The sequence below is a fragment of the Poecilia formosa genome, unplaced genomic scaffold (assembly GCF_000485575.1).
Source record: "Poecilia formosa unplaced genomic scaffold, Poecilia_formosa-5.1.2 Scaffold4, whole genome shotgun sequence".
Classification (NCBI taxonomy): Eukaryota; Metazoa; Chordata; class Actinopteri; order Cyprinodontiformes; family Poeciliidae; genus Poecilia; species Poecilia formosa.
In genome coordinates this window covers 4648458-4671166 of record NW_006799943.1, presented here as the reverse complement: position 1 = coordinate 4671166, position 22709 = coordinate 4648458, and the positions used below count along the sequence as shown (strand labels likewise).

Genomic DNA, 22709 nt, shown 5'->3' with positions numbered 1-22709 from the left:
AATTTACTGTATGATGAGCTGAAGCCTAGGAGCACAAAATAATTCAATATTTAATTAGGTACATGTTGTTTTAGCCTAAAATTTATTTTTTATTTGTTTATTTATTTAGGTAATTCTTAAATAAATATTTGATATATTTATCATATACAAGTATAACATAAATAAATTGAGTATTTATCTACTGATATGTTCATTGAAATACGGCCCTTTAGATCCTCCATTTTGTCTGGTAGTCATGGCTGCCTATCAAGATTGCTGTTAGTGGTGTTGGTGGGTGGAGGGCTGATGCTGGATCAAGTTAAGCCTTACCATAGGAGCAGATTTCACTTATTGTTCTATCATTTATCATTGCTCTTTGTTCATTATGTGGGATAATTCAGGGTCCCGTGTTGTTCCACAGTCTGTCTAGATCCAGTTAGTCACAAAAGTACCGCTCATCACATCTTCAGTGCAGATATTTACAAATATATAATAGTAATTTTATACACACATATATATATATATATAAGCTAAGATCAAAAACGGTTCCATAAAGGGATCTAATAAGTGTCTCTGCTAAAAAGTGCAGAAAAACCTCACAGCATATTGAAGAAACCCTACAGTCAGTTTGACGGTCCTGGGCTGCAAAAAAAAAAAAAAAAAAAAAAAAGTCTAAATTAGAGTAAATAAAAGCTGTAAGTGAACGTCTCACCTTTACGGTCATCTCTGCCACAAAGATCGCAGTGAAGATGTAGTTGGAGAACGTCAGGAAGATCCGCTCCTGCAGAACAACCAGGCGACACGAAACTGGTTAGGATCCCCAACATCTTTATTCTTTAGATTTCCGCTGAGCCTAAAGTTTTGCCTCTAAACTAATCCAGAGTCCCACTCAATAATGCATGAGGCAGCTACTTTCCTCATATTTTATCTGAACACATCTTTTTCTATAAACACTCCTGCTGCAGTCTAATGATAGCTGGCAGGGCCCCTTATGAGGCTTGGTCTTTATTCGCACTCCATAAAATATTCAAGCAAGGAATCTCATTAACATTCTTTTCTTTACAAATATTCAAGAACGCAGTCGAGGTTACTTAAAGTAAGCTTTTTCCTGTCGAAGGGATACTTTTGAGGCCGTTCTCAATCTGTTTCAGCAAAGCCTCCATTTGACATGAACAGGGAGAAGATGACTTAGTAACCTCAACGAGGACAGAAGAGGGAAAACACGAAGGCTACCAAGAATAAGATCCCCTCAGCGAGTGCTTATTTTCCCTGCTCCCCCCTCCGCCTGAGGAAAAGACGACCCCGTCCTGCCTCTAAACGTCTGTGGATGTGTGTGTGTGGGGGTAGGTGGCCGTCTTTCCCACGGCCTCCGACTGCCATCGCACATGCTCCGAGGAGTCACATGTGTACACTACGGACGGAGATGGCAGGCCCGCGGAGCTCTTTGCGAAGTCTCTGGGAACACCAGGAATGACATCAGTAGAAATTCTTCAGTGGAGATGGTCCATAAATTCCAGTCTGCAGACGCCACCGTCCTCTCTCTCTCTCTCTCTCTCTCTGATGGATAAACGGGGCGGCTTGGTTACTATGACAAAGGTCACCTTTGCCAGGCCTAGAAACTTTCTCAAAGGGATTTCTTGTCTACACACCGGGATGACGGGTTCATGTTTTTTGTCTTCTTACACTCTTCCGGTCAATTCTCATCTCTCTGCCGTCTGGGATTTCTTCCATTGAAGAGGATTTCTCTGCTAGAGTTTCAAACGGGCCAATCAGTGACAGCTAAGGCTGTTGTAAACGATTATTGTAGTAATTGAGTAATCAAATAAAATTTTTTAAAATAAAAAAAGTTTAAAATGTTTTGCTCAACACAAGTAATCATCCGGTCGGAACACAATGGGTTAAATAGTAAAACATAACTTATTTTCTAAGTTAGCGCCACAAAATCTGTATTTTTGATTGCATAAAAACACAAAAACAATCACGAAATCCTGGATGGACCGATCAAAACACTTACTGAATGCTGAAACAAACAGCTATTTATTGATATTTTAACAGTTGAATTAGTTTTATCAATACATTCTGGCACAACCAGTCCTTTAAGAACATTCAGAGTTTTGATATGGCCCAAAATGAAAATGAGTTTGACAGCCCTGCCTTAGCTGACGGCTAACAGACTGTACCTTTCCATCGCCTCCATGTTGTTCTGTTAAAGTGCTGGTGGTGTTTGTCTCACCTCAACATGGAAAATCCCACTTCCACAGTGATGAACAGATGAGTTTAACAGCAAAGCATAATAATCCAGCCTAACGCTGAGCTTAAACTGACTGTATTTATACATTCAATGCCAATACGATTCGATTCAGAGCTTCGGATAGTAATGTACTCTCCCCTGGTTCGGTTAGAAATAATAAATCCTCATAGATAGTGTAATGCTCCTCAATGTTTTACACTCCGATGCAGCGTGACTGTATCCAGGCAACCCCGCCAGCGCCAAATGAAAACAGAAACGAACGGCAGGCCAAATGCAAAGTGTTTGTCATAACTTTCAGGATAATAAGCTAATTATTCAGCCAGCATTCAACACCCAAAAGCACTTCATCTGCGTAACGATGAATACACTCAGGCTCAGAGAAAGCACCGCTGGTGTTTTTTTTTTTCTTTTTTCTTTTTTTTTTGTCAAGCTAACACGGAGAGCGATGGGGAAAAAAAAAGCAGCTCCTTACAAAACGGTCGCAACAAAACGATAAATTATACATGTTGGGCACGTCGTACGCGGCTCGGAACAAAATCGGCGCAAATCGATTTACAATCGACTTCATTAATACGGAACAAGCCAGACGGACAAATGAGCAGCCGTGGCAAAATGGGGTGTGGAGGACCATAACGACCGTTCTGTCTCCTGTTTCAAGCAGCCTGCTGCGTCATGCACTTTCATCATATTTCAATAATGACCACAGTGTTCAGGATGGGGGAGATGACAAAATGTTCCTTTTTGGAATACCAACTCTTTGATGTGAGCGCTAGCACGACTGATTGCCGATACTTAAATCTGTTTATGCAGGTTGAGGTGAGAGGGAAGGAATCCACCTATGTGTGTGTGAGTGTGTGTATAATCTCTTTGCACTGATTAGTACAGGTGGGCCCCAAACATCTCGCCTTTCTGGACGTCAGCCATGCACACCAGAGCTCAAGTAATTTAATCAATTAGAACACAGAACAAGCAGAACAAGAAGTTCCGGAGACACTCAACCTCAAATAGGGCAAGAGAAAAAAAAAAAGAATAATCCATCATTTATGGATTAGGCAGTTGAGCTAGGTTCTGCTGATTTTAGTCCCTGTAAACTATTTACTGCTATTTAACTTTTTTTTGTTTTCTCATGTAGCAAACATACATTTTTCAATAGGGTTTTATGGAATTAGAACAGCGCTTCCCAATGATGAGGGCTGACGATTTGAAAGTTTTGGGGCCTTGAGATTCCATTCAGAAAACCAATCCAAAAGCTGCGGTTTGTAGCTTTGATCAAAAATATGCATATGTATATATTTTACGTAATTGTTGAAACAGTCACTGTTGTGACAGTATGGAGAGAGACAGAAAATCTGTGAAATAAAAAAAAAGTCAAACTCCTCTGCCTCCTCCCAGAGCTAACTAGAAACAACTAATGGTAACACTTTATTTGAAATGTGTGCATAAGACTGACATAACAAAGGTCATTAACATGAAGGAGTCTTCATGTATGTTTACAAGCGTTGTCATGAAGTGTCATTCGTTAGATAATGACGGCTGTCAATCACATTTTTTTTGTTTTGGCTGTTTTGTAAAGTTTTAGTTGAATAAAGTGCGACATCTGCCTTGAAGCTTTGGAAATCGATTGTTAAGGATTCTTTAAGTCGTTAGCCGTTTACGTTCATGCTTTTATTTTGAAGTGGGTGAAGAATGTCGCATCATCACGTTCTCTTCCTCCCAACCCCCAGTAACTTTATTTAAAATGTGAAACATTAGGAACAAAATAAGACAGACAGTACAGAACAACATACACAAACATAAATACCATATCTAGGGTTATTGACAATTTTCAAAGTATCTTTTTTGTTCCACATATAGACTACTTATTCAAGGTTGTAGATTGGCAAGATGTGAAAAGGTTTAACTATAGGACATGAGTACTATAGCAAAGGGACTGTATTTATGGCTGTGGGCCTTTTTTTTATTGTTTTTCTCCATGCACCATGGCTTCCCGCCACACCTGCCCTGTTTGAAGGGATGCCGCCTCAGCTGTGGAGGTGACGGTGCTGAATATGCAGACCGGCAGATACAGAGGGTAAAGCACACATCACCCAGAGCAACTGGCTCACAATCAAACAGGAGTGGTTCCCTGCTTACACGATGTTCCGCTCCAATTCTCTGCAGAGTGTGAGCCACAGAACAAATTCTGGTCTGAGCGTGCGCCTTGCGTTTGGACTCGCTGACAGGTGCTTTTTTTTTTTCCTTCCTGCATCTCTCTTTGGGGTTGTGTTAAGCTGTCACAGAGTGCCTCCATTATGAACTCGCGCATCTATGGACCTTCTGTTAATGATTAATACATTACATTTCTCTCTGTGCATCGCTGAAGGCTGAGTGCCAGTGGTATCAAGAGTTTAACTTGGCAGAGTAAGCTTTGACACTCACGGCACTGGTGGGATGAATGCGAGGCCTCTCCATGGCGATGGTGATGCAGTTGAGGAAGATGATGACCAAAACGACATGGTCAAACATCTTGTGGGTGATGATCTTGTTGCACAGGATTCGGAACCTATGGGAAACAAAAAAACGTCAATTAGAACAGAAGAGTGTATTGAAATGTAATGTACTGTATTTACAGGGCAGATTGAAATCCGAATGCCTTGGTGCCCACCCTCTATTGTAAAGCAACTCGCATTGTGTCTGATGTTGGTGTTCTTCCCCATGTGGGGAGCCCAGACTAACACCAGGTGACCCCGTCTTCCTAATCTGACCAAGGTTCCCCAATCTGTGTTGTACCATCATCGAGATCATTGAACCAAAACCTTTCCAAAGCCAATTTGCCAATTGAGACTCAACCAGAAGTTGGGTGTCCAAGCAGCGTAGGAGTCAAGATCATAGAAGTACTAAACCACCATGTGAAAGTGGAGATTCTTCCCAAGATACTTGAACTGTTTTACTTGGGGTAGGACCTCTTCCCCGACCCAGAAAAGGCACTTTACCCTTCTCTGGCTCAAGACCACAACCTTGAGTTTGGAGGCACTGACCCTCATTCCAGGCTGCTTCATACTTGACTGCGACCCGCTCCAGCGACTGCTGGAGGTCACAACACGATGAAGCCAACAGGACCCATGGTCTGCATAAAGCAGAAACGCCATCCTGAGGCTCCAAAACGGATCCCGTTTAAAGGTATTAATCACATTTGAAAAGCTTCAGCAAAAACTTCTACTTTTGTTCTCAGTATTAGAAATTTGTGGTAATGCTGTTCAATGTCTTAAAGGGGCAGTGTTATGTAAAATTGAGTTTCTTAAGCTTTACATCGTGTTATACTATTCCCTCATCAAAAACCTAGCGTTGCCTTCCAGGACAAAGCTCCTCCTCTGAGCTGCCGTTTTCAAGCTTCAGAGCCTCAAGCCTCACAGAGCAGCCCTCTCCTGCGACTCCTCTAGTCTCCTTCAGACTAGCCAGCAGCAATTAGCAAACACTTGGTGGAAATGCGCATCTGCTGAGTTCATTATAGGAGCCATTTCTCAGAGCAACGCCGGTAAAAACGTGGTTAAAGGGTTAATAGAGGAGCCATGTTGTGATGACTTCCTGAAGGCAGAGTTTCAGAAAGAGCAGGAGCTTCTTAAAGCGACAGAGGCCCAATTTCAAGACGTTAAATTATAAAGCCAAATTTCCTTTAAGCCCTATTTGATATATGCAGGATTTTATAACAACTGAAGTTAACATACTTACTGTACTTGATTGTGCTATAAGATGGTTCTATGTGGCTGGAAAACACTTAATCCTGCCTCTTTAAAATAAATCAGCAGCATGTCCAGGTAATTTATCACAAAAAAATGGAAAAACAGAATGCCAGATCAGTTTTGCAGCTGTTGAAGAAAAGCACATCCGAGCTGATTATGACATGAGTTGGATGAACGAGGCATTACTTCCAGTTGATGATTTTAATTAAACTCATTTGAAGCCTGAACTCTGTCGCGAGTCATTTTTGGAGTGATTCTGCACACACTTTTTTCTTAATTTAGATTCATTTTTTATTTTTAAACGTCAATTCCTGCTGCTCAATGTAAGTCCAAACAAGTTACAGTTTCTCAAACGCAAAACTGCTAAAAAAATTTAAAAAAATCCTTATCTACTTTTTGCTCTGATAGAACAGCAGCCAGTTTTACTTGGCAAACCGCGTGGCGGTTTATTTCTTCCCAGTGTTGTAATTTAGACTCTCATTAAACTTTATATGAGCATTAAGCAGGAGGAGGATCGAAGTGAAATTAAAATGTGGAAGCAATCCAAACGGAAAATATATGTTCCTAAGATTAAAAGTCTCTAAAACGAGAAATGCTCTCCTGTCCTGCAAAAGAAGATTTACTAAAACTAATTGACGACCCGCCAGGTAGTTTTGCGTTCAGAGAACAGGTGCAGATTTAGGTGCCGTTAGCTGTGCGAGACGTCCACCGGAGAGGCAGCCAGGCTGCAGGCTGATGGAAACAAGCTGAGAGATGCAGGGAAGCGACTGTTTTACACGATGGAGTCAGGGATTAACCCGGGAATCAAGCGAGATTTGGAGCCTCATGTGGGTCTGAATGGCAGCGGGGGCTCCGATCTGGGTTTTTTGGCTTTATTTGGTAACACAGACATCATTGTGCCACCACTCGCAGAGTCTCGCATGTATGCGTGTGTGTGTTGTCTCCCTGCGCTTTTTCATGCATTATTAATATCCGAATGCCAGAGGCTTGATTATACAGAATTTATGTGTTTTTCTCAAGTGGCAGAGGAGGGAGGACACATGGCTCCATCTCTTCCTCTGAGGCTCAAAGGGCAAATATCTGGAAGTGAACTTTAGCAGGAAACGGCTCCACCTCAAAACTCCCAAACACACAAGAACACACACACACAGAGAGAGAGTTCATTTCAATGCTAAAGAAACAAAAACAAAAACAACTGTCACTGGATGCTCAAGTGAAAATAACACTTTCAGTCAGAAGTCATCCTGATAACAGGAAGTGAATGAGAAACAGATTCTGACAGGAGTCGGAAGATTTCACTCCAACCCACCTGCCCCCCCCTCCTCACTCTCCTGAGCCTCCTGACCTTTCCGTTTTTTCCGGCGTCAAAACAAACCCTCCTGAATGACAGGTGGTATAAAGGTGTCTGATAGCCATCACAGAGAGTTTCGTGCTTTTCCAAATATCATGAAGCGTATTAAAACTCAAGAGGAGAAATTGACAGAATTTAACAGAAGTCATTAAAAAAACAACAACAACAATAACAAACTCGAGATGTTCCAATTGGATTCTAGGTATTCGGTCCTGATCTTTGCTTTTTAAAAATGATTGTTGTTAAAGTCCAAAAGTGCCACTCTGACACCTGGAGATCTGTGTAGTTCTAGATTTTAGATGGAGAATTTTAAACATTCACAGCCTAATTTGGTGTGCGCGGTTTGGAAAAGTGCAAATGAGGCAATAAACACTTGTTGATCAAACCTTGGATTTCTCCTTTGAATCTAACTGTGTGGCAGACTCGGTTCAATTGGGACTTGAAATGGCAACGTTTGTTACATTTTCAGCTGGTGCGGTTTGTTTCCAGACACTATGAGAAAAACCAGTTCCCCTCCTCACCTGTGGTGGCACTGCAACAAGTACTACTGAAGGAAATTACACAAAAACCTCTCAACAACTTCCTTCTTCATGAAATGTAACCAAAAGTGGAGAGGAGTCAGATTTTAGTGGTTGTAGGATTTCTCTTTTGTCTCGGACCAAAATCCAGAAACCATTTCTCCTGCGAGTGCTAGACTCACGTGTTTGTTTTGGTTGCATCTACCCAGAATGCCCTGCACTACAGTCCACTTCCTGCTTTTAGAGAGGTCTCCAGGCCACTTGGGTTCACATGTCCATTCGGACCGCACCAGAATTCACTTCAACCAACTGAGTAAACGAGCCAGCATTAGCCTAGCACCAAAGCAAAACACGAATTTTTATAAAGCAGCAATTTCTTTTTATGCAAGTTTTGCTAATTTATTACGGTTAACTGGAATCAAACCAAAATATTCAGAGAGCTGAGTTCTGAATTACTCAAGTGAAATCAAGATGGTGGACACTAGCATTAGGCTAGCCTGGCCCAAAAAGCTACATTTTCTGTTGATAACAGACAACTAAAGATAAAATAAAGTTTGAAAAGCCTAATTTCCCATGAATAATTGGGAGCTACGTTTCATAGAAAAATCTGCAAAGAACGATGACTAGGGAGTCCACTGCAGTAGTGATGTTAGAGAATGAACATGCTAGCATTAGCACTAACGCAAAGTACAGACTGTGGAAAGCAGGGGATCGTTTTCTGCAGGTTTTGTCTGATTAGAGATAAATAATATTTTGACAATGCTGTGGAACCACACTGAACTAAGCAATTAGCTTAAGTATCAGCAAAAAAACAAAACACAAAAAGTAAACAGTAAACAGTTAGCCTTCCATTAAAACAAAGCTTTGAGTTTCTGATTTTTGACCCATGTTGGGATCCTCTTGATAAAAATATCTAAACTGAAATGTTTCACCAGATCAACAATAGCAGCTTCACTCAGTGAGCCCTGAATATCATTGGAGATTTTCTATAGCGCTCAGTCTTAGTTCACAAGATATTCAGGAGGTAAAATAACTCAGGGTCCGGCTCGAAGAAAGCAGAGACTATGCGCTCACTCATTAAAAACTTCCCCAGTAATTGGCGGAAAGTGCAACGTGCACAAAAGGCCGGACAAGGTGAACCCAGGTCAATGTGAGAGCAGCTTGATTCCAGTTCCCCAACTGCACCGCCGCTGGCTCTTGATGAGACTGTGAGTGCAAACGGGCGTCTGAGTCAGGCAACACGTAGAGCCGGAGTCCTCAGTGTAACTCTGAGCTCAACGGCCCACTGCGACTGAAAACCAGCTACGAATCCGCTTTGAGACCAGCTCCTTCTGTTTCCCTAGAGCCCCGACAACAGCAGACCCCAGGAGGGGTTTCCCCATAAACCCTTTCCAAAATGTATGCAACAGAAACCAGGGAGCTGAAGCATCCAGGTCTCTGAAAAGAACCGAGATGAATGAACTTCTGGTCATGTGTATGGTGAAAATTGCTTGACTTCGAATAATGAATTTGTCTTTACTGTACCAAGACACGAGGAAGTACTATTTATTTAATTTGTTAAAAACATTTATTTTCTTCGCTCTGATAAAAAACAAAATTATGAAGAAAACCACATTTTCATCATGTGTTGTGCATTTTTCTTTCTGGCTTCTAAGTTTGTGGGTTTTATTGTGATAGAGAAAAGAAAAAAAGCCCATAATAATAAGTCATTCCAAGGCTATTTCCACCTCTGTTGTGGCATTTACAGCCCGACAGGAAAACAAACATTTGTCAGCAGGAAAACAGTTTTGAATTCAGAAGCTGCAGGAACCTGGATGGCTGCGTGTGAACGCCTCCAGACAAATGCAGCTTTTGATCCTCTTTCAACAGCCTGTTTGCTTGATTTAACATCTAAATGAGCTCAAACACAGCTCAGCTAACAGGTCTGCAGAGATATACTAAATGATGTCATCATAGTGTTATGGTTGATTTGAAGGTTGAATAAAAACCCATGAGCCTGAAATATGTGGCGCCGTTTTTAAAGTGACCCGGTCAAAACAAGGCGGCAATAATTTAGGTTATAAGATAACATGTCATAAAATAAATAAACGGGAATTCATTTTTTAAAGACATGTTCTCACTACATAATTCATTACTTTATAAATGCCACTGTCTCACACTAACTGTTTAATTAATAGGCTAAATATTTAGTTAGCAACCTAAATAAGATAAATATTTATTTTGTTAAACTATTTAGTTCCAAGTTAAATATCTAGTTAAATTAAATGTTGAAGTTAAAGACTAAATGCTTTGCTTATTTAGCTCATCAAGTAAATATCTAGTTAGCAAACCGTTTTAACTATTTAGCTTGCAAACTGAATAAGCTAAATATAAACGATGAAGGTGTGACATGAGTTTGTATAAATATTCACATGATCCAGTTTTTATTTTGGTAATCCACTTCCAATTATCGGCAAGTTAATTTGCACATTAGCTAAATATTTAGCTTAGCTTCAAAATAAATATTTGGCTTGCTAACTACATATTTAGCTTGGAGTTAAATGTTTAGTTTGAGGCTAAATATTCAGACTGCTAACATATATCTAGATTCAAAATAAATATTTAGTTTCGATCTGAACATGCAATTCGACGCTGAATATTTGCCTAAGTCCAAATAAACAGCTTAGCTAAAAGGTCTGCAGAGACCTAGCAAAGCTAAATTGGCATGCTAATAAATATTAGGCCATAAAATAAATATTTTGCTTAGAGCTGAACATTTAATTTGAAGATAAATATTCAGCTTCTGAACAAAATATTTAGTTTGGTGCTAAATATTTAGCTTGCTAATAAATATTTAGCTATAAAATAAATATTTGGGTTAGAGCTAAATATTTAATTTGAAATTAAGCTTGAAGTTACATTTTTAACAAAATATTTAGTTTAAAGGAGCATATTTAGCTTGCTAAACCTGCAATTTTTTTCTCTTAAAACAGGCTAAATAATCCATAATATTGCCTTTTCTTTTGCTGTATAGTTGTACAAACGTCACCCTGTACTGACAGACACTGTGGTTGTTGCAGCGGTTAAAAGGCAAAGTTTAACAACTCAAAAATATAAGTCTATATTTAAACTGGAGGCTTATGAAACCTGAAACTCTTAATGATGTTGAAAAGGTACAAATGTTGTTCAGATATCATCGTGGTGTAATTATAGGAAAACAATTCATTGACTTTTTTTGTAGTTCAGAGCAAAAATGATGGAGTAGTGTAGATTGGCCGAGAAAACGCGACGCACTCAGAGGGAAAAACTCCCCTCCTCCCTCGGCTGCCGCTCGCTCACCCCTGATACGGCAGAAATGTGCAGATGAAAGAGACTTCTGAAGTGTGAGTGTGGGAGGGAATCGGAGTTGATATAAAAAGGGATGAGTGAAAAAAAAAACCTGATGCATTCATGTTGCGGAAAAATGACTTTAGAGTCAGCACTATGGAATGTCAGTCGAGCCCAGCGATAAAAAAACCCTTTTCTGGTCAATTGGAAGATTACATTTTATCAGTACATTTTCAGATTAGTTTACTGTCTTTGTGACAAGATTTTCACAGCTTTACAGTTGGAATAGAGATTGAAAAACTTTTTTTGTTGTTACAGATATGAATCTGAAAGACCCAATGGAAAGATTTTGACAAAAAAGAGAAAAAAAAAAGTGTACCTGGACTCTGGGGGGAACAGGTAGAGGGACCATGTGTCTCTCTGCCGACACCATGCTGGCTGCTTCTTCTCCATCCATCGGAGAATCCTGGCAAAACGGCTCTGCACAGAGGAAAACATGCACAGGACATGAGTCATCCAGATGTCCAGAGCTTCCTGCTGGATAAACCAGCTTTACGAATAAAAGAAGTGACCATCAGTACAAATCTGGTAATTGTAAGCTTGTCATAGTGTTCAGACTCCAACATCTCAGGAGGGCAGAGTTAGTGTATGAAGGTAACTGCAGGCGGAGACTAACCTGGTTGACCTCCTCCTCTGCGTTCTCGTCTTCTGTGTTCTCCTCCAGGGAGACGTTGGTCGGGCCCAGGGCTGACGGAGTTCCCTTCCCGTTGCAGTCGCTGTGTTCTGGAGGCCGTAGGTGGGCCAGGGAGGGGGGCCTGGAGCTGTGCATGCTGGCTGAACGGTGCAGGTAGGGCACCTGAGTGGATGAAAAAAAAAAACACACAAAAAAAAAACATGAAGGTAAGTAAATTAGGGACTACTTTTGCTTAGCAACCCAGAACGGGAACATTTACTTTATATACTTCAGAGGAACTCACCTTAGATTAACATTATCAGAATAGAAATCCATAGAAACCCCTACTAGTTTATACATTACGGACTACTTATTCTTAAACATGGGGAACTAATATGTAGTGCTATACTTTTTCTTCTTTTGCTCTCTCCTTTGGTTTGCTATTTTATTTGTATTTCCTTCTAATTCATTTGAATTGCCTTTTTGCTGAAAATGTGCTAAATAAATACAATTACCTTCCTTTCTAAGTTCTACACATGCAGATCTACAGGCTTCTAAAACCAAAGGATAGTCAGATCTGTTGTACATGATACATTTTAGTGGCTGTAAGGAGGAAGCGAAATGATAAAATAGTTTTCAAATGCATTTGCATGTCCTTCGTCCATCTTCCTATCAACTCTGAGTACCTTCTGTGTCCCTGCTGTCGTCATGGTGATTTGCAGTGTTTTGCATGTAGGCCTTTATCTAACCAGCATGCATCAGTTAACATATTTATAAGAAAAAAGTATTCCCCATCAAATGTGTTTACATATTTTAATTAAGACTTTAACATGTTAATTTTGACTAATTAATGACATAAATGTTAAGGGTTAAAATTTTCAACACTGTTAATCATATTTATTCCATCCGGAACCAATGTATTCCTTTGTTTCTGGTACAACCATAAAACCCGATGCACAAGCGACATCCGCAAACAACAGCAGCTTCTCTTGGTCCACTGAGGGTTCATTTTTACTTAAAAAAAAACAAAACAAAAAACGATCTGATTGGGCGCTGGAAAAGACTGTGTTCAAATTGTGCTAAAAGCAGTTAGCGAGGAAGTCTAAAGTAGCATCTCAATGCTAAACATGATGTAGCAAGCGCATACGTTGCCAATGTTAATGTTGTCCACATTTCTAAAGAAGATTTTTTTTCAAAGAAATTACATTCAGGGTTCCTGAAGTGCTTGAAGGTGGAATGTTTATAACAGCACTTTGCTCCAATCTGTTGGCTGAAAAGCATAACAATTAAAAACAACAAATATCTTTGTTTTTGAACTCTACTTATTAGCAGCAAAAATTAGTTTTCTATTAAAAGGACATCAATTCCTAACAGACCCTGCAATTAACTGATTCCCACCACTAATTTAAATTCATAATGTCTTCACTGAAAGCAAAGTGAAATCAAAGTCACATTTCTTGTTTGAAGCCAATATTTCCACATGCTAAATTTTTTTATACGACACATCAAAATTGATTTGTATCCTTCTCAACAATCAATGGAAAACTCTTGTTTGGCATTACTGCAATCAAATCCAAGATTTATGGGGTTTCCTACTGGTATTTTCACAACTTGGTCATGAGCTTAAAGTCTTAGAGGTTGGAACATCTCCTTGTCATCAACCTAACTTAATCTTTCCTCGTTTTACAAGATAACTGCTTTAAACTGCTCCACAACATTTTCCCTGACCTGTACGCTGGGTTCCTTGGTCTTCACTGTTGATTCTCCACAACCTTACCAAGCCATTAACATTTGTGGTTGTAATGGGACAAAATGAGGGAAAATTCAAGAAGTATGAACACTGTTAAAGAAGCTTGTAAAGTCAAACAGCTTCAAAAACTGCTCTACCTGCAGTAAGGCCTCAGGAGGCAAATCCATGGAGCTCCGAGTTTCCACGGACTCCATCCTCCTGTGCCGCGGTCCTCCGTGAGGCTGCGACATCGAGTCCGTCCTAGGAAGGGACGTGTCGTCTTCATCCACCAACCCGCCTCCGCCTTCTCCTCCACCGTCTCCTTCATCGGAGCTCGAGTTGCCCTCCCCGGACAAGAGAGACCGCCGTTCACCAGACTGTCGTTTCTGCCGCTTGTACGATGGTGCACGGCTCAGGCTGTTCCAGCTGGACCGGCGGCTGCCCCAGCCGCTGCCGGTCGTCCACTGGCCGTGCGGTGAGGAGCGGGCGCTGGTCTGTGGAGACAGCGGTGCAAGAGAACAACCAATGAGAAAAGTCTTCATGACTTCTCTGTTTTTTGTTGGTTAGTTGTGTGGTTTTCTTGCATTTCTGGGCACCTGACCTTAATAGAGCTGTTCTACAATGTGATAATCAGAGCTGTGACTCACACCAGCTGCATTTCCATAAACCATATAATTGAGTCGTCTGACAATTTGAAAATAAATTTGTTTTGTGGGAACACCCCGATTCCGAAAAAACTATAAAACTTTTTATAGAAACTTCTTTTCTATAAAAAGTTTTTCCACCAGGATGAGGTGCTTACAATAAATTGGTTTACTTCGCAAAACTACAATGGAAACACTCTTTTTGCATCACACAAATCACGTGATCAACAACCAGATGTTGCCACTTGTGCAAACCACGAAGAAGAAAACAACAGGAAGTAGCTGGAGGATTATGCGCGGCATGTTTTTGATAACTTATCACATGAAAAAACTTATTCATGTGTGATTTTAATTGAGTTTCTTATTTCATGGAAACACCGCAATTGCAAATTTCCGTTTCACTGACATTAGCGGAATTGTCCATGTCCAATTGTTTATTGTCAATGGAGATGTAGCTACTGACATAGATAGACATGAGCACATGGAAGATTGAGATTTAATCTCTCAAGTCTTCTTTTTGATCATCAGCTTGTCACATAGAGCAGTGATTACAGCCAAAAGCAGACGGCCGGATCGATAGAAGACATCAATCATCGTCGCTCATTGGGAAGAGACACACACTCAGTTGAGACACTGTGGCCACAGCCGAGTGGAAGAGGAGGCAATTTCTTGCTGCTCGGTTACATCCTGGCAAACCTTCATCCCAAAAGAGAACTGCAAAGCGTAGGGGAAAAGAATAACACTCTTACTCACAGGAGATTTGTCAAAGCAAGCTGGGTCCATGGAGATATTGCTGCCTTGACGAGATTCGTAGCCCAGGACGGGGTCACCAGCCACGGGCAACTTGGGGACGGGCATGGGCGTGGCAGCGGTGTGGGTGATGAGCGGTGGAGTCAGACTGGTCTTCATTTCCACGTGACCATTCACCGGCACTACTGTTGAAGAACAGACAGATGGAGATTTGTTAGAGTCTATGAGGATGCTCATACGTTGCTTTATTTTCTGAAAAAGAAGGACTTAAAAATGGAGAATCTGTAATTGTAGGGTAACACGAATACATCAGCACACCAGCGATCTGATGGAAGGAACATTGTGTTTGGCAGCAACACCAATGCAGAGCAATAGGAGGGTAATGCAAGTTTAAAAATGCTAATTTTTCCTTTGTGGTTTAACAAAATGTTGGATGGTAAAGAAGTGGGTCTTCCAGCCAGGTACGCAGCTTTATAGGCGCCTGAAGAGACAGACGGGAAGTTGGAAGTTGCACTGCTTACCACAGTGTTTCCATTTGCTTTCCAGGCTGCTGCCTGAGCAGCAATAAGAGTGGATGGGAACTGGCACACAACGAGTGGTGGATAAAGCTGCTGTTCTGGTTTGAGGATGACCATAAAGACAGCAGGCGGGGAATAACTGAGGTACACCTTGAGGAAACAGGTTGTCCAAATAAAACTTTAGCACACACGTAGTGCAAGATGTTTTTCACATCAGGCGGTTCACATCGGTCCTCTGTGGCATTTTATGTACAGTCAGTATATGTTACTGACGATCGTGGCTTACCTGTTGAAGGCGACAAGTCCTTTTTGCTGCCATTGACGTCTTCCATGCTTCGTGCAACAGAATCAATCTCTGACCCGGTTTTAGAAGCGTCCCCCTTGTGAAATAAATGAGTAAAGGAGATATTACAAAGCAGAACCTGGTGTTTTGTCAGACCAAACACAGAAGAAGGTTTATCATTACCACAAAGTGGAATGGAATAATAAAACATTCGACAGACTGAGGTTTGCTTACTAAAGATATTATTTTAATTGTGATATTTAAGTCTATCTGTTTAGAAATTATACTTAAATCAGTTCAAGCATTTGTGATACAGCAACTCCTAAATACAGCAACTACTCCTAACTCTAATGTTGACATGTGAAATTGAATGTCTCCTCCAAACCTAAAACTGTGATGGATAAATTTGATAAGATGTAATATCTAAACCTTACTGAGTATTAGTGGTGTCCAAGCTTTTCAAAGTAGTTGTGGCACCTCACCCTAAAGATGCTGTCACACTGTTTTGGTATATACCGTACGCACAATGAGAAAATAACAGTTATTTGTGCAACACGTTCTCTAAGTATTTGCTCCGACCCAATTTTGCTCCGACTGACGGAAAATTGGGTCGGCTGACAAACGCAACGATCAGGACCCGTTAAGGTGGCGCAGATGGCTTGCGATTCCCTGAGGTCTGTTTTGTCTGCAGCTGTGCAACAAATTGACGGGAATGTCATGAGTGACAGGAAGTGAGGTACAGTGGCAAAGTAAGTCGCGTCCGCTTCGGGGGGAGGGGGAATTCAACAAAAATATTTTACTCGCAAAAAGTGGCAAGAGCTCAGAAGTACAGAAAAAAAAAAAAAGTGACAGAGCGTTCTTGTTTGAGTCGCTTTGAGTTTATTGGTGTGGTTCCGGTACATACTGTTGGACTGCTGAGTCATGCATAAATCTGGTCAGAGCGTGAAAAGCCGGACACAAGCGTTGTGTTTTGGGCCTTATTGAGTTATGGTGTCTGTTACAAAGGTCCAGCTGTGTAAAGAGCTGCTGTGCAAGGAAAACTGAGAACATGGAGCAAATGCCCTGACATAACGACAGGTTTCTGAAATTCCTTTATTCGTCACTAAAAACAACACTGAGAGCTTTTGAGTAAGGAGAAGCTGTTTGTCTATTACAAAAAGCAAGCTGGATGCTCTTCAAAGTACTACTCTTTAAATTATCCTCCCATCAGCAGAATCGTTTAGGGATGAATCTCTCGCCTCTGTAGCTGCTCAAAGTATTCTCTACTTATCATTTAACTCGTCCTTCCTCACTATCTGAATCTTTCCCCCCCCATGCTTCTCCTCTGGTTACCTCTTCCATGGACGGATTTCCTCTCTCAAATCAGTGGAAATAAAAACAACTAGATATGTCGCTTGTATTTGTTCCGCTTCGCTGGCGCTGGCAGATATTATTTTAAAGCGGGAGAGGGTGCCACGGTGGACGGAGTATTAATGAAAAGCCGGCCCAGTGAGTCAGACCTCTGTGGCAGCAGAGAGAATAAACAGTAGGTAGAAAAGCCTCCGGACCAAACCGCCATGCATCACCTCCTGAACTGACAAATTACTTTCTTGATACTTCCCACGAGCCAAGAAGAAAAAGAGCGTATGAATATTGTGCGTTCTGGGTTTTCTATTCTGGTGATCGCATTTGCATTTTCTTCCCAGCGATTAATGCCACTGCATCGTAAACCCCTCATCTGATTTGCTTGACCTGGGAAGCTTGGGGGCTGAGGAGAGGGTGCGGGGGGAATGATGTAGCAAGAGTGGATGGCAATGAACTGGTGGGCCAATCAACTCAAGGGCCACTTCGACCCTTTTATGGTCTCTGTAATCATGCATTTACATATTTTAGAGGATTCCTTGCTGTTTCGAAATGTGGGCTCACAGCAGGACATATCAAGAACCCGAAGATATCTTGGAGTCGCAGCTGCGTTAGCTTATGGGTTGTCGAGCTGAAGTTGGAGAAGACATTGTCAGACGTTTTTTCATTGATAAACATGTATTTTAGGTGTTTTCACTCCATTATGTTTGAAATTTATAGTTTTTCTCTCTGTGGTTGTTGCGTCTATGGCTAATTCCTTTCCTTTTTTCCCCATGTCCAGGTGGTTCAAAACAGACAGGTAGCCAGTTTTTATGACAACTGACTGGCTTTCCCTAATTGTATTATAAGCCTGGCGGGCCATGAGCCTGTACTCGTGCCCCCACCAGGCTAAGCATTATTTTATATTTATTAGGATGAAGCAACTTAAGTTCAAATAATTGACATTTATTTTAATTGTATTTTGATAATGTTTGCCTTTTTCTTTTTAAGACGTTATAGTCGGTGTTTTAAGTGTTGTTAATAAAGTCTTCTAAAAACACATAATTACCAGGTAATATTTTGAATTTTTCTGTCCACTTTGAATATTTTTTCACTCAAAAACCCGGTGGGCTGCTGGATGGCAGCCCTAGCACCAGGCGTGGCAAGTTTGAAACCCTGAAACATCTTGTAGCGGGTGTTTCTAACGGAAAATCTGTGGAAAACCTACATAAGAGTCTCAGGGCATACCGTTAAAAAAAAAACTCAACTTTTTTCTTCAGAACTATTTCTCAAGTCCACATTAAAAACATAAAATTAGCTCGGCTCCTTTGGTAAAGTTTCTTGAACTTAATTGTTGTTCTAAACAAGAGGGTTAAAAAAATTAACTGACTGATAGATGTACAGATTAGTAGGCAATGATAGAAATTTAGCAACAAGCCCTTGTCTGTATACTTCCCACCTCAAATACGACACTGCTGTAGGACTGAAGAGCTGCTTAGTCACAGACTGCTGCATCCTAAGTGCACAAAGTAGCGTCAACGTAGATCCTTCCCTGCTACTTTTAACTTGCCTCTGGTACAACTGACTTTACCCACTCTCAGACAATAAGGGATATTTCTGGTTCTGTATTTCTAACTAAAATACAGCTCTGGAATATCGAGTAACGCCTTCTTCAACAGCTCTAAAGTTTGGCATGATTGAAAGGTGCACTGAGAAAGAAAATAACCTTTAATTATAAAGTCAGTAAAAACGGTTTTCAGGCTGCTCATTATTTCACTTCATCAAAAAGAAAAAAAAGATGCATCCTGGTAAATATTTGGGATCTATTGATTGTTTTCTAATCCTGGAGCTTTCTAATGTTTTTTTAATCGATGTGGAAAGATGAAAAGATACAAGTTAAACCGGAGTAGGAAGATGAGCTCCAAGGGAGTTCTGGTTTAATATTAGCCTTGTTTCATTGCTCAGAACACCGTACACAGTGTTATATGGCTTTTATACCCAAGTGCCTCATCCACAGCGTAACATTCAGTTTACTGTCTGCTAAGGAGCTGATGATAAATAACCAAACCGAAGGAGCAGCTCACTGTTGTTATTTTTCAGCCTGTTTTTGTAAAAAAAAAAAAGAACAGATATAATATGTCTTATTATGTGAAATGCCTTCCAGGAAGGCATGACCTATTATTTAGTCGTCAAACACCAATTATTGAAGTCCCATCTGGTATTTAGTTTGGAAAATTAATTTCAGCAGAAATACAGTCAGCGGCAAAAACAGGCTATGAATTTTTCATTCTGGAGTAGCGGTGTTAGCACACATCAGTAAATGCTTTACTCACCCTGCATTCAGAGTTTTAGCTGAAAAGATCAGATGTAGACATGATCTGTGGGGGGAGATCGGAGGCCGAGTTTACCTGTATCTCCTTGTTTACACTCTGCCACCCCCAATTTAGGCTCGGACCTGCGAGGAGGAGATGGGAGCGCTCGCTGGCGGGCCCTTCGATAATCGAGAGCAGACGCGAACGGGAGGATCTCAATTACATTTCTTCAAAAAGAAAAAAAAACGGGAGCCAAAGAGCAACGGTTGATAACAGGAAGCTGAGTAATTGTTTCCGTGTGTGTGCATGCTCACTAAAAGTGCCACCTGTAAACGCAAACTTTTAGATTAGTTAAAAATTGGATTTAAGTTTAAACAAACCCTTTATATTGAAATAAAATACTCAACATCGCACAAATCAGGGAGTGTGATTTTAGTGGTCCAAATCAAATGGCTCACCGTTGCGTACGATTTTATTCCAATCGCTTTCCGACATATTTGCAAAGATTCGCAATGCTCCACATGAAACCGGCTTCTTTAAAGGACTAGTTTGTGAGTATATACAGTATACAAAGAACACACATTTCTAAGGAAAACGCGAAACATAACCTCTAATGACTTCTAGCGCTGAAACAATTAATTGTATAAATCCATTTTTGAAATAATCATCAACTAATTTAATAATCGATAAATCATTATTTGGAGTATACAGACTCTAAAGCAACACATTCAGAGCAGTAAATAGGCCAAAAAACTGTGTGAGAAAATCCACATTTTGCATTTAATGTCGAAAAAAAACAAACTTATTTGTAAATATTTTCTACCCAGACCTCCTGAAGTACTTTTTGCTTCATCGGATTCAAATTCAGTAAAGAAAAATCCTTTAAGCACCTTTTGCTATCAAATTATTAATAGTCAATAGATCAGACCTGCACTGCAAATGCCTGCTTTGATACAAATGATTAAGCATTCGCTGAAGAAATGCTGTGCTAATGTATTTTATAAAGCACAATGAAATAAAAAAAAAAAATTATAACACTAACTTGTTTATTTTCTTACTTAAAAAGTAACTGGATTATGTGTCTCTGCATTTTTGTTAATTTATTTCTAATATTGAAGGAAAAAAAATATATAAAATATGGACAACGTAATTTTTTTAAAACCAGATTGTCAGAATAATCAATTACTAAAATAATCGCCAGCTGCAACCCTAATGACAGCGGCCCTTGTTGAGCAGCACTCTGTTCACTCAAATCCTTCAGTAACTGCGTTTCCATTACAAATGTGCACAAAACTTTTTTGATATTCAGCTAATGTAAAAAAAAAAAAACAAAAAAAAAACACTTTCTAACTAAAGTACAGTGTTGTGGTGTTTCCAAAAAATATGTTTTTTTCACGTTATAAATCATGTTAAAAAATGGCGCACCATCAGCCTCCTACCACTTTCTGTCATCATCTTCGTCTTTTCTGCCAGTCGTAACGTCTGGCTGTCAATCGCGTGACTAAAGCATTTCCACTGCAGTTTTGCATGATACACTAATTTTGACAACTTATGCTAGTGAAAAAACTTTATATAGAAATACCATTTTTTTCTAATTAGGGTGCTTCCATTAAACATTTTATTTTATTCTCATAATTCCAATTTGCGCAGCTTGTAAATGGAAATGCTGTGATATCAGATTGATCTCACGTAGCACAGAAATCTTAAAGAACAAGAGGAAAATCCTAAAGTTATGGTCTCATCTCTGTGAGAGGACTGGGCAGCTCTGGATTTATGAGCCGTCTTCTTCTGAACTGGCTGAGTTTATCTCACTTTGATGGGGCGGGGGGGACTTCCCAAAACATAAATTAAAAAAAAGTTCCCGCACCATATTTCCTACTCTCCTCCACTACAAACATGAGTTTGAAACAGGGAGATTTCTTGCCATTGCCAGCACAGAATTTGAACAAAGATGACAGTCGGAAGAAAGCGTTGCTTGGAGTTGAGCGTTCAACATGAGGCTTGATATGGAGTCTGCTTTTAAGGGAGAACAAAGCAAGTCACACAGCAAATGTTGGAGACTTGGTTATCTCTTCTGAGCTCAGGTGAGCTCAGAACTTCAGTTAGTCTCAGCAGCAGTAAGGGAGCCATGCAGAGAGCAGGTTAGAGGATGGGCAGATGATGGGAAACATGCTCCGACAGCCTGATGGGAGATTTGCTTCCTGCGTCTGGATAGATGGCTGACTGGAAATTGCTTCTGCTCTCTGTCACCACTATTATATTTCTGTCAGTCACATGGCAGCAGCAGCTCAGTGCCTTTAAGAATCAAGATGCGGTAAACATGACTTTTAACCTCAAGAGGAGGATCTATTGTGGTTTTAACACACAACGTTCCATCAGGTTCATGGAGAATGGTCCAAAGAAAGAGCAAATATCCAGAATCTGGATGTGTGGATGGAAACATCTCGATGTCAGAGTCAGAGTGGTTTGAGATGACTGAAAGTGCGACTGACCTCTGGTTAGCAGATGGGCTATGAAACTCAGATGGGCTATGAAACTCTGGTCTGATGAGTCTGGAGTCCAGATGACATTTATACTACAGGCAGAATTTGGTGTGTAGAACATAAAAGCATTGATTTATCTGGGTTTGGTTCAGGTTGATGGTACTATAAAGGGATATTTCCATGGCATACTTTAGGTTGCTTAGTACCAGTAGAGCATCGTTGAACCACCACAGCCAACCAGAGTAGGTTCTTCAGGATGCGGTGGGAGCTCAGTGTAGACAGAACCCAAGATATATCATGGGATTCAACCTTCTCATTTTAAGAGTTATTTATGTTTGGAATTTCATTTTCTAAGAAGTAAACTGGTTAAATATATCGTTTTAAGTGAAAACCTTGTCACACTGATGTACTTGGTGCAACACAGACAACAGAGAATATAGGGAGTATAACTTTAGACATTATCCGATAGGACTAAGTGTAGCTCTCGACTTACTATTTCTTCACTTTGTGCATAAAGGATGACAAAGTGGAGAAAACTAACAGCAGGCTCTCCAGAATGTTCATTTCAAAATCAAATTTTGAGATTGAGATTTAGAAGCTTTGGTCCAAAAAGAGGGTTGACCTGCGAATCGGTCAACCTCTGCTTCAAAACTATGACTTTAAATGAGAAATGATCAATAATCTTTTTCCCCACATCCTCACTTGTGTTATTAGTCCTAATTAGACTGTGTCTGGGACCGAAACACTCCTGGGGAATCGTGGCGTTTTGCCTTCTTATCAAAGAGCCAATTATTTGCTCATCTTTACAGCTGCTCATCTTTTCGACTGATTTATACACCGAAGAGAGAGCAGCGTCCATTCAAACGCCTTGGA

The 22709-nt window shown here is 40.4% G+C and overlaps 1 protein-coding gene and 1 long non-coding RNA gene across 15 annotated transcripts in view; both read right to left on the bottom strand.

Moving 5' to 3' along the window:
- Nucleotides 1-22709, bottom strand: part of cacna1g (calcium channel, voltage-dependent, T type, alpha 1G subunit) — a 281896-nt gene that overhangs the window by 59825 nt on the left and 199362 nt on the right. For all 13 annotated transcript variants that reach the window (XM_016675902.1, XM_016675894.1, XM_016675897.1 and 10 more), the window contains 7 exons: nt 15725-15818; nt 14924-15105; nt 13685-14020; nt 11801-11980; nt 11504-11604; nt 4649-4772; nt 692-760 (listed from right to left, as the gene is read on the bottom strand). In XM_016675902.1, coding sequence (XP_016531388.1) covers nt 692-760; nt 4649-4772; nt 11504-11604; nt 11801-11980; nt 13685-14020; nt 14924-15105; nt 15725-15818 — 1086 coding nt within the window. The remainder of the gene's footprint in view (nt 1-691; nt 761-4648; nt 4773-11503; nt 11605-11800; nt 11981-13684; nt 14021-14923; nt 15106-15724; nt 15819-22709) is intronic.
- LOC107837209 (uncharacterized) lies at nt 767-2390 on the bottom strand. Of its 2 annotated transcripts, none has more exons than XR_001663214.1 (3): nt 2213-2390; nt 1629-1727; nt 767-1530 (listed from the first exon to the last, which is right to left on the bottom strand). It is a non-coding gene; the product is annotated as an uncharacterized LOC107837209 (long non-coding RNA). The 2 variants fall into 2 exon arrangements; XR_001663213.1 differs by having other exon boundaries at nt 1524-1536.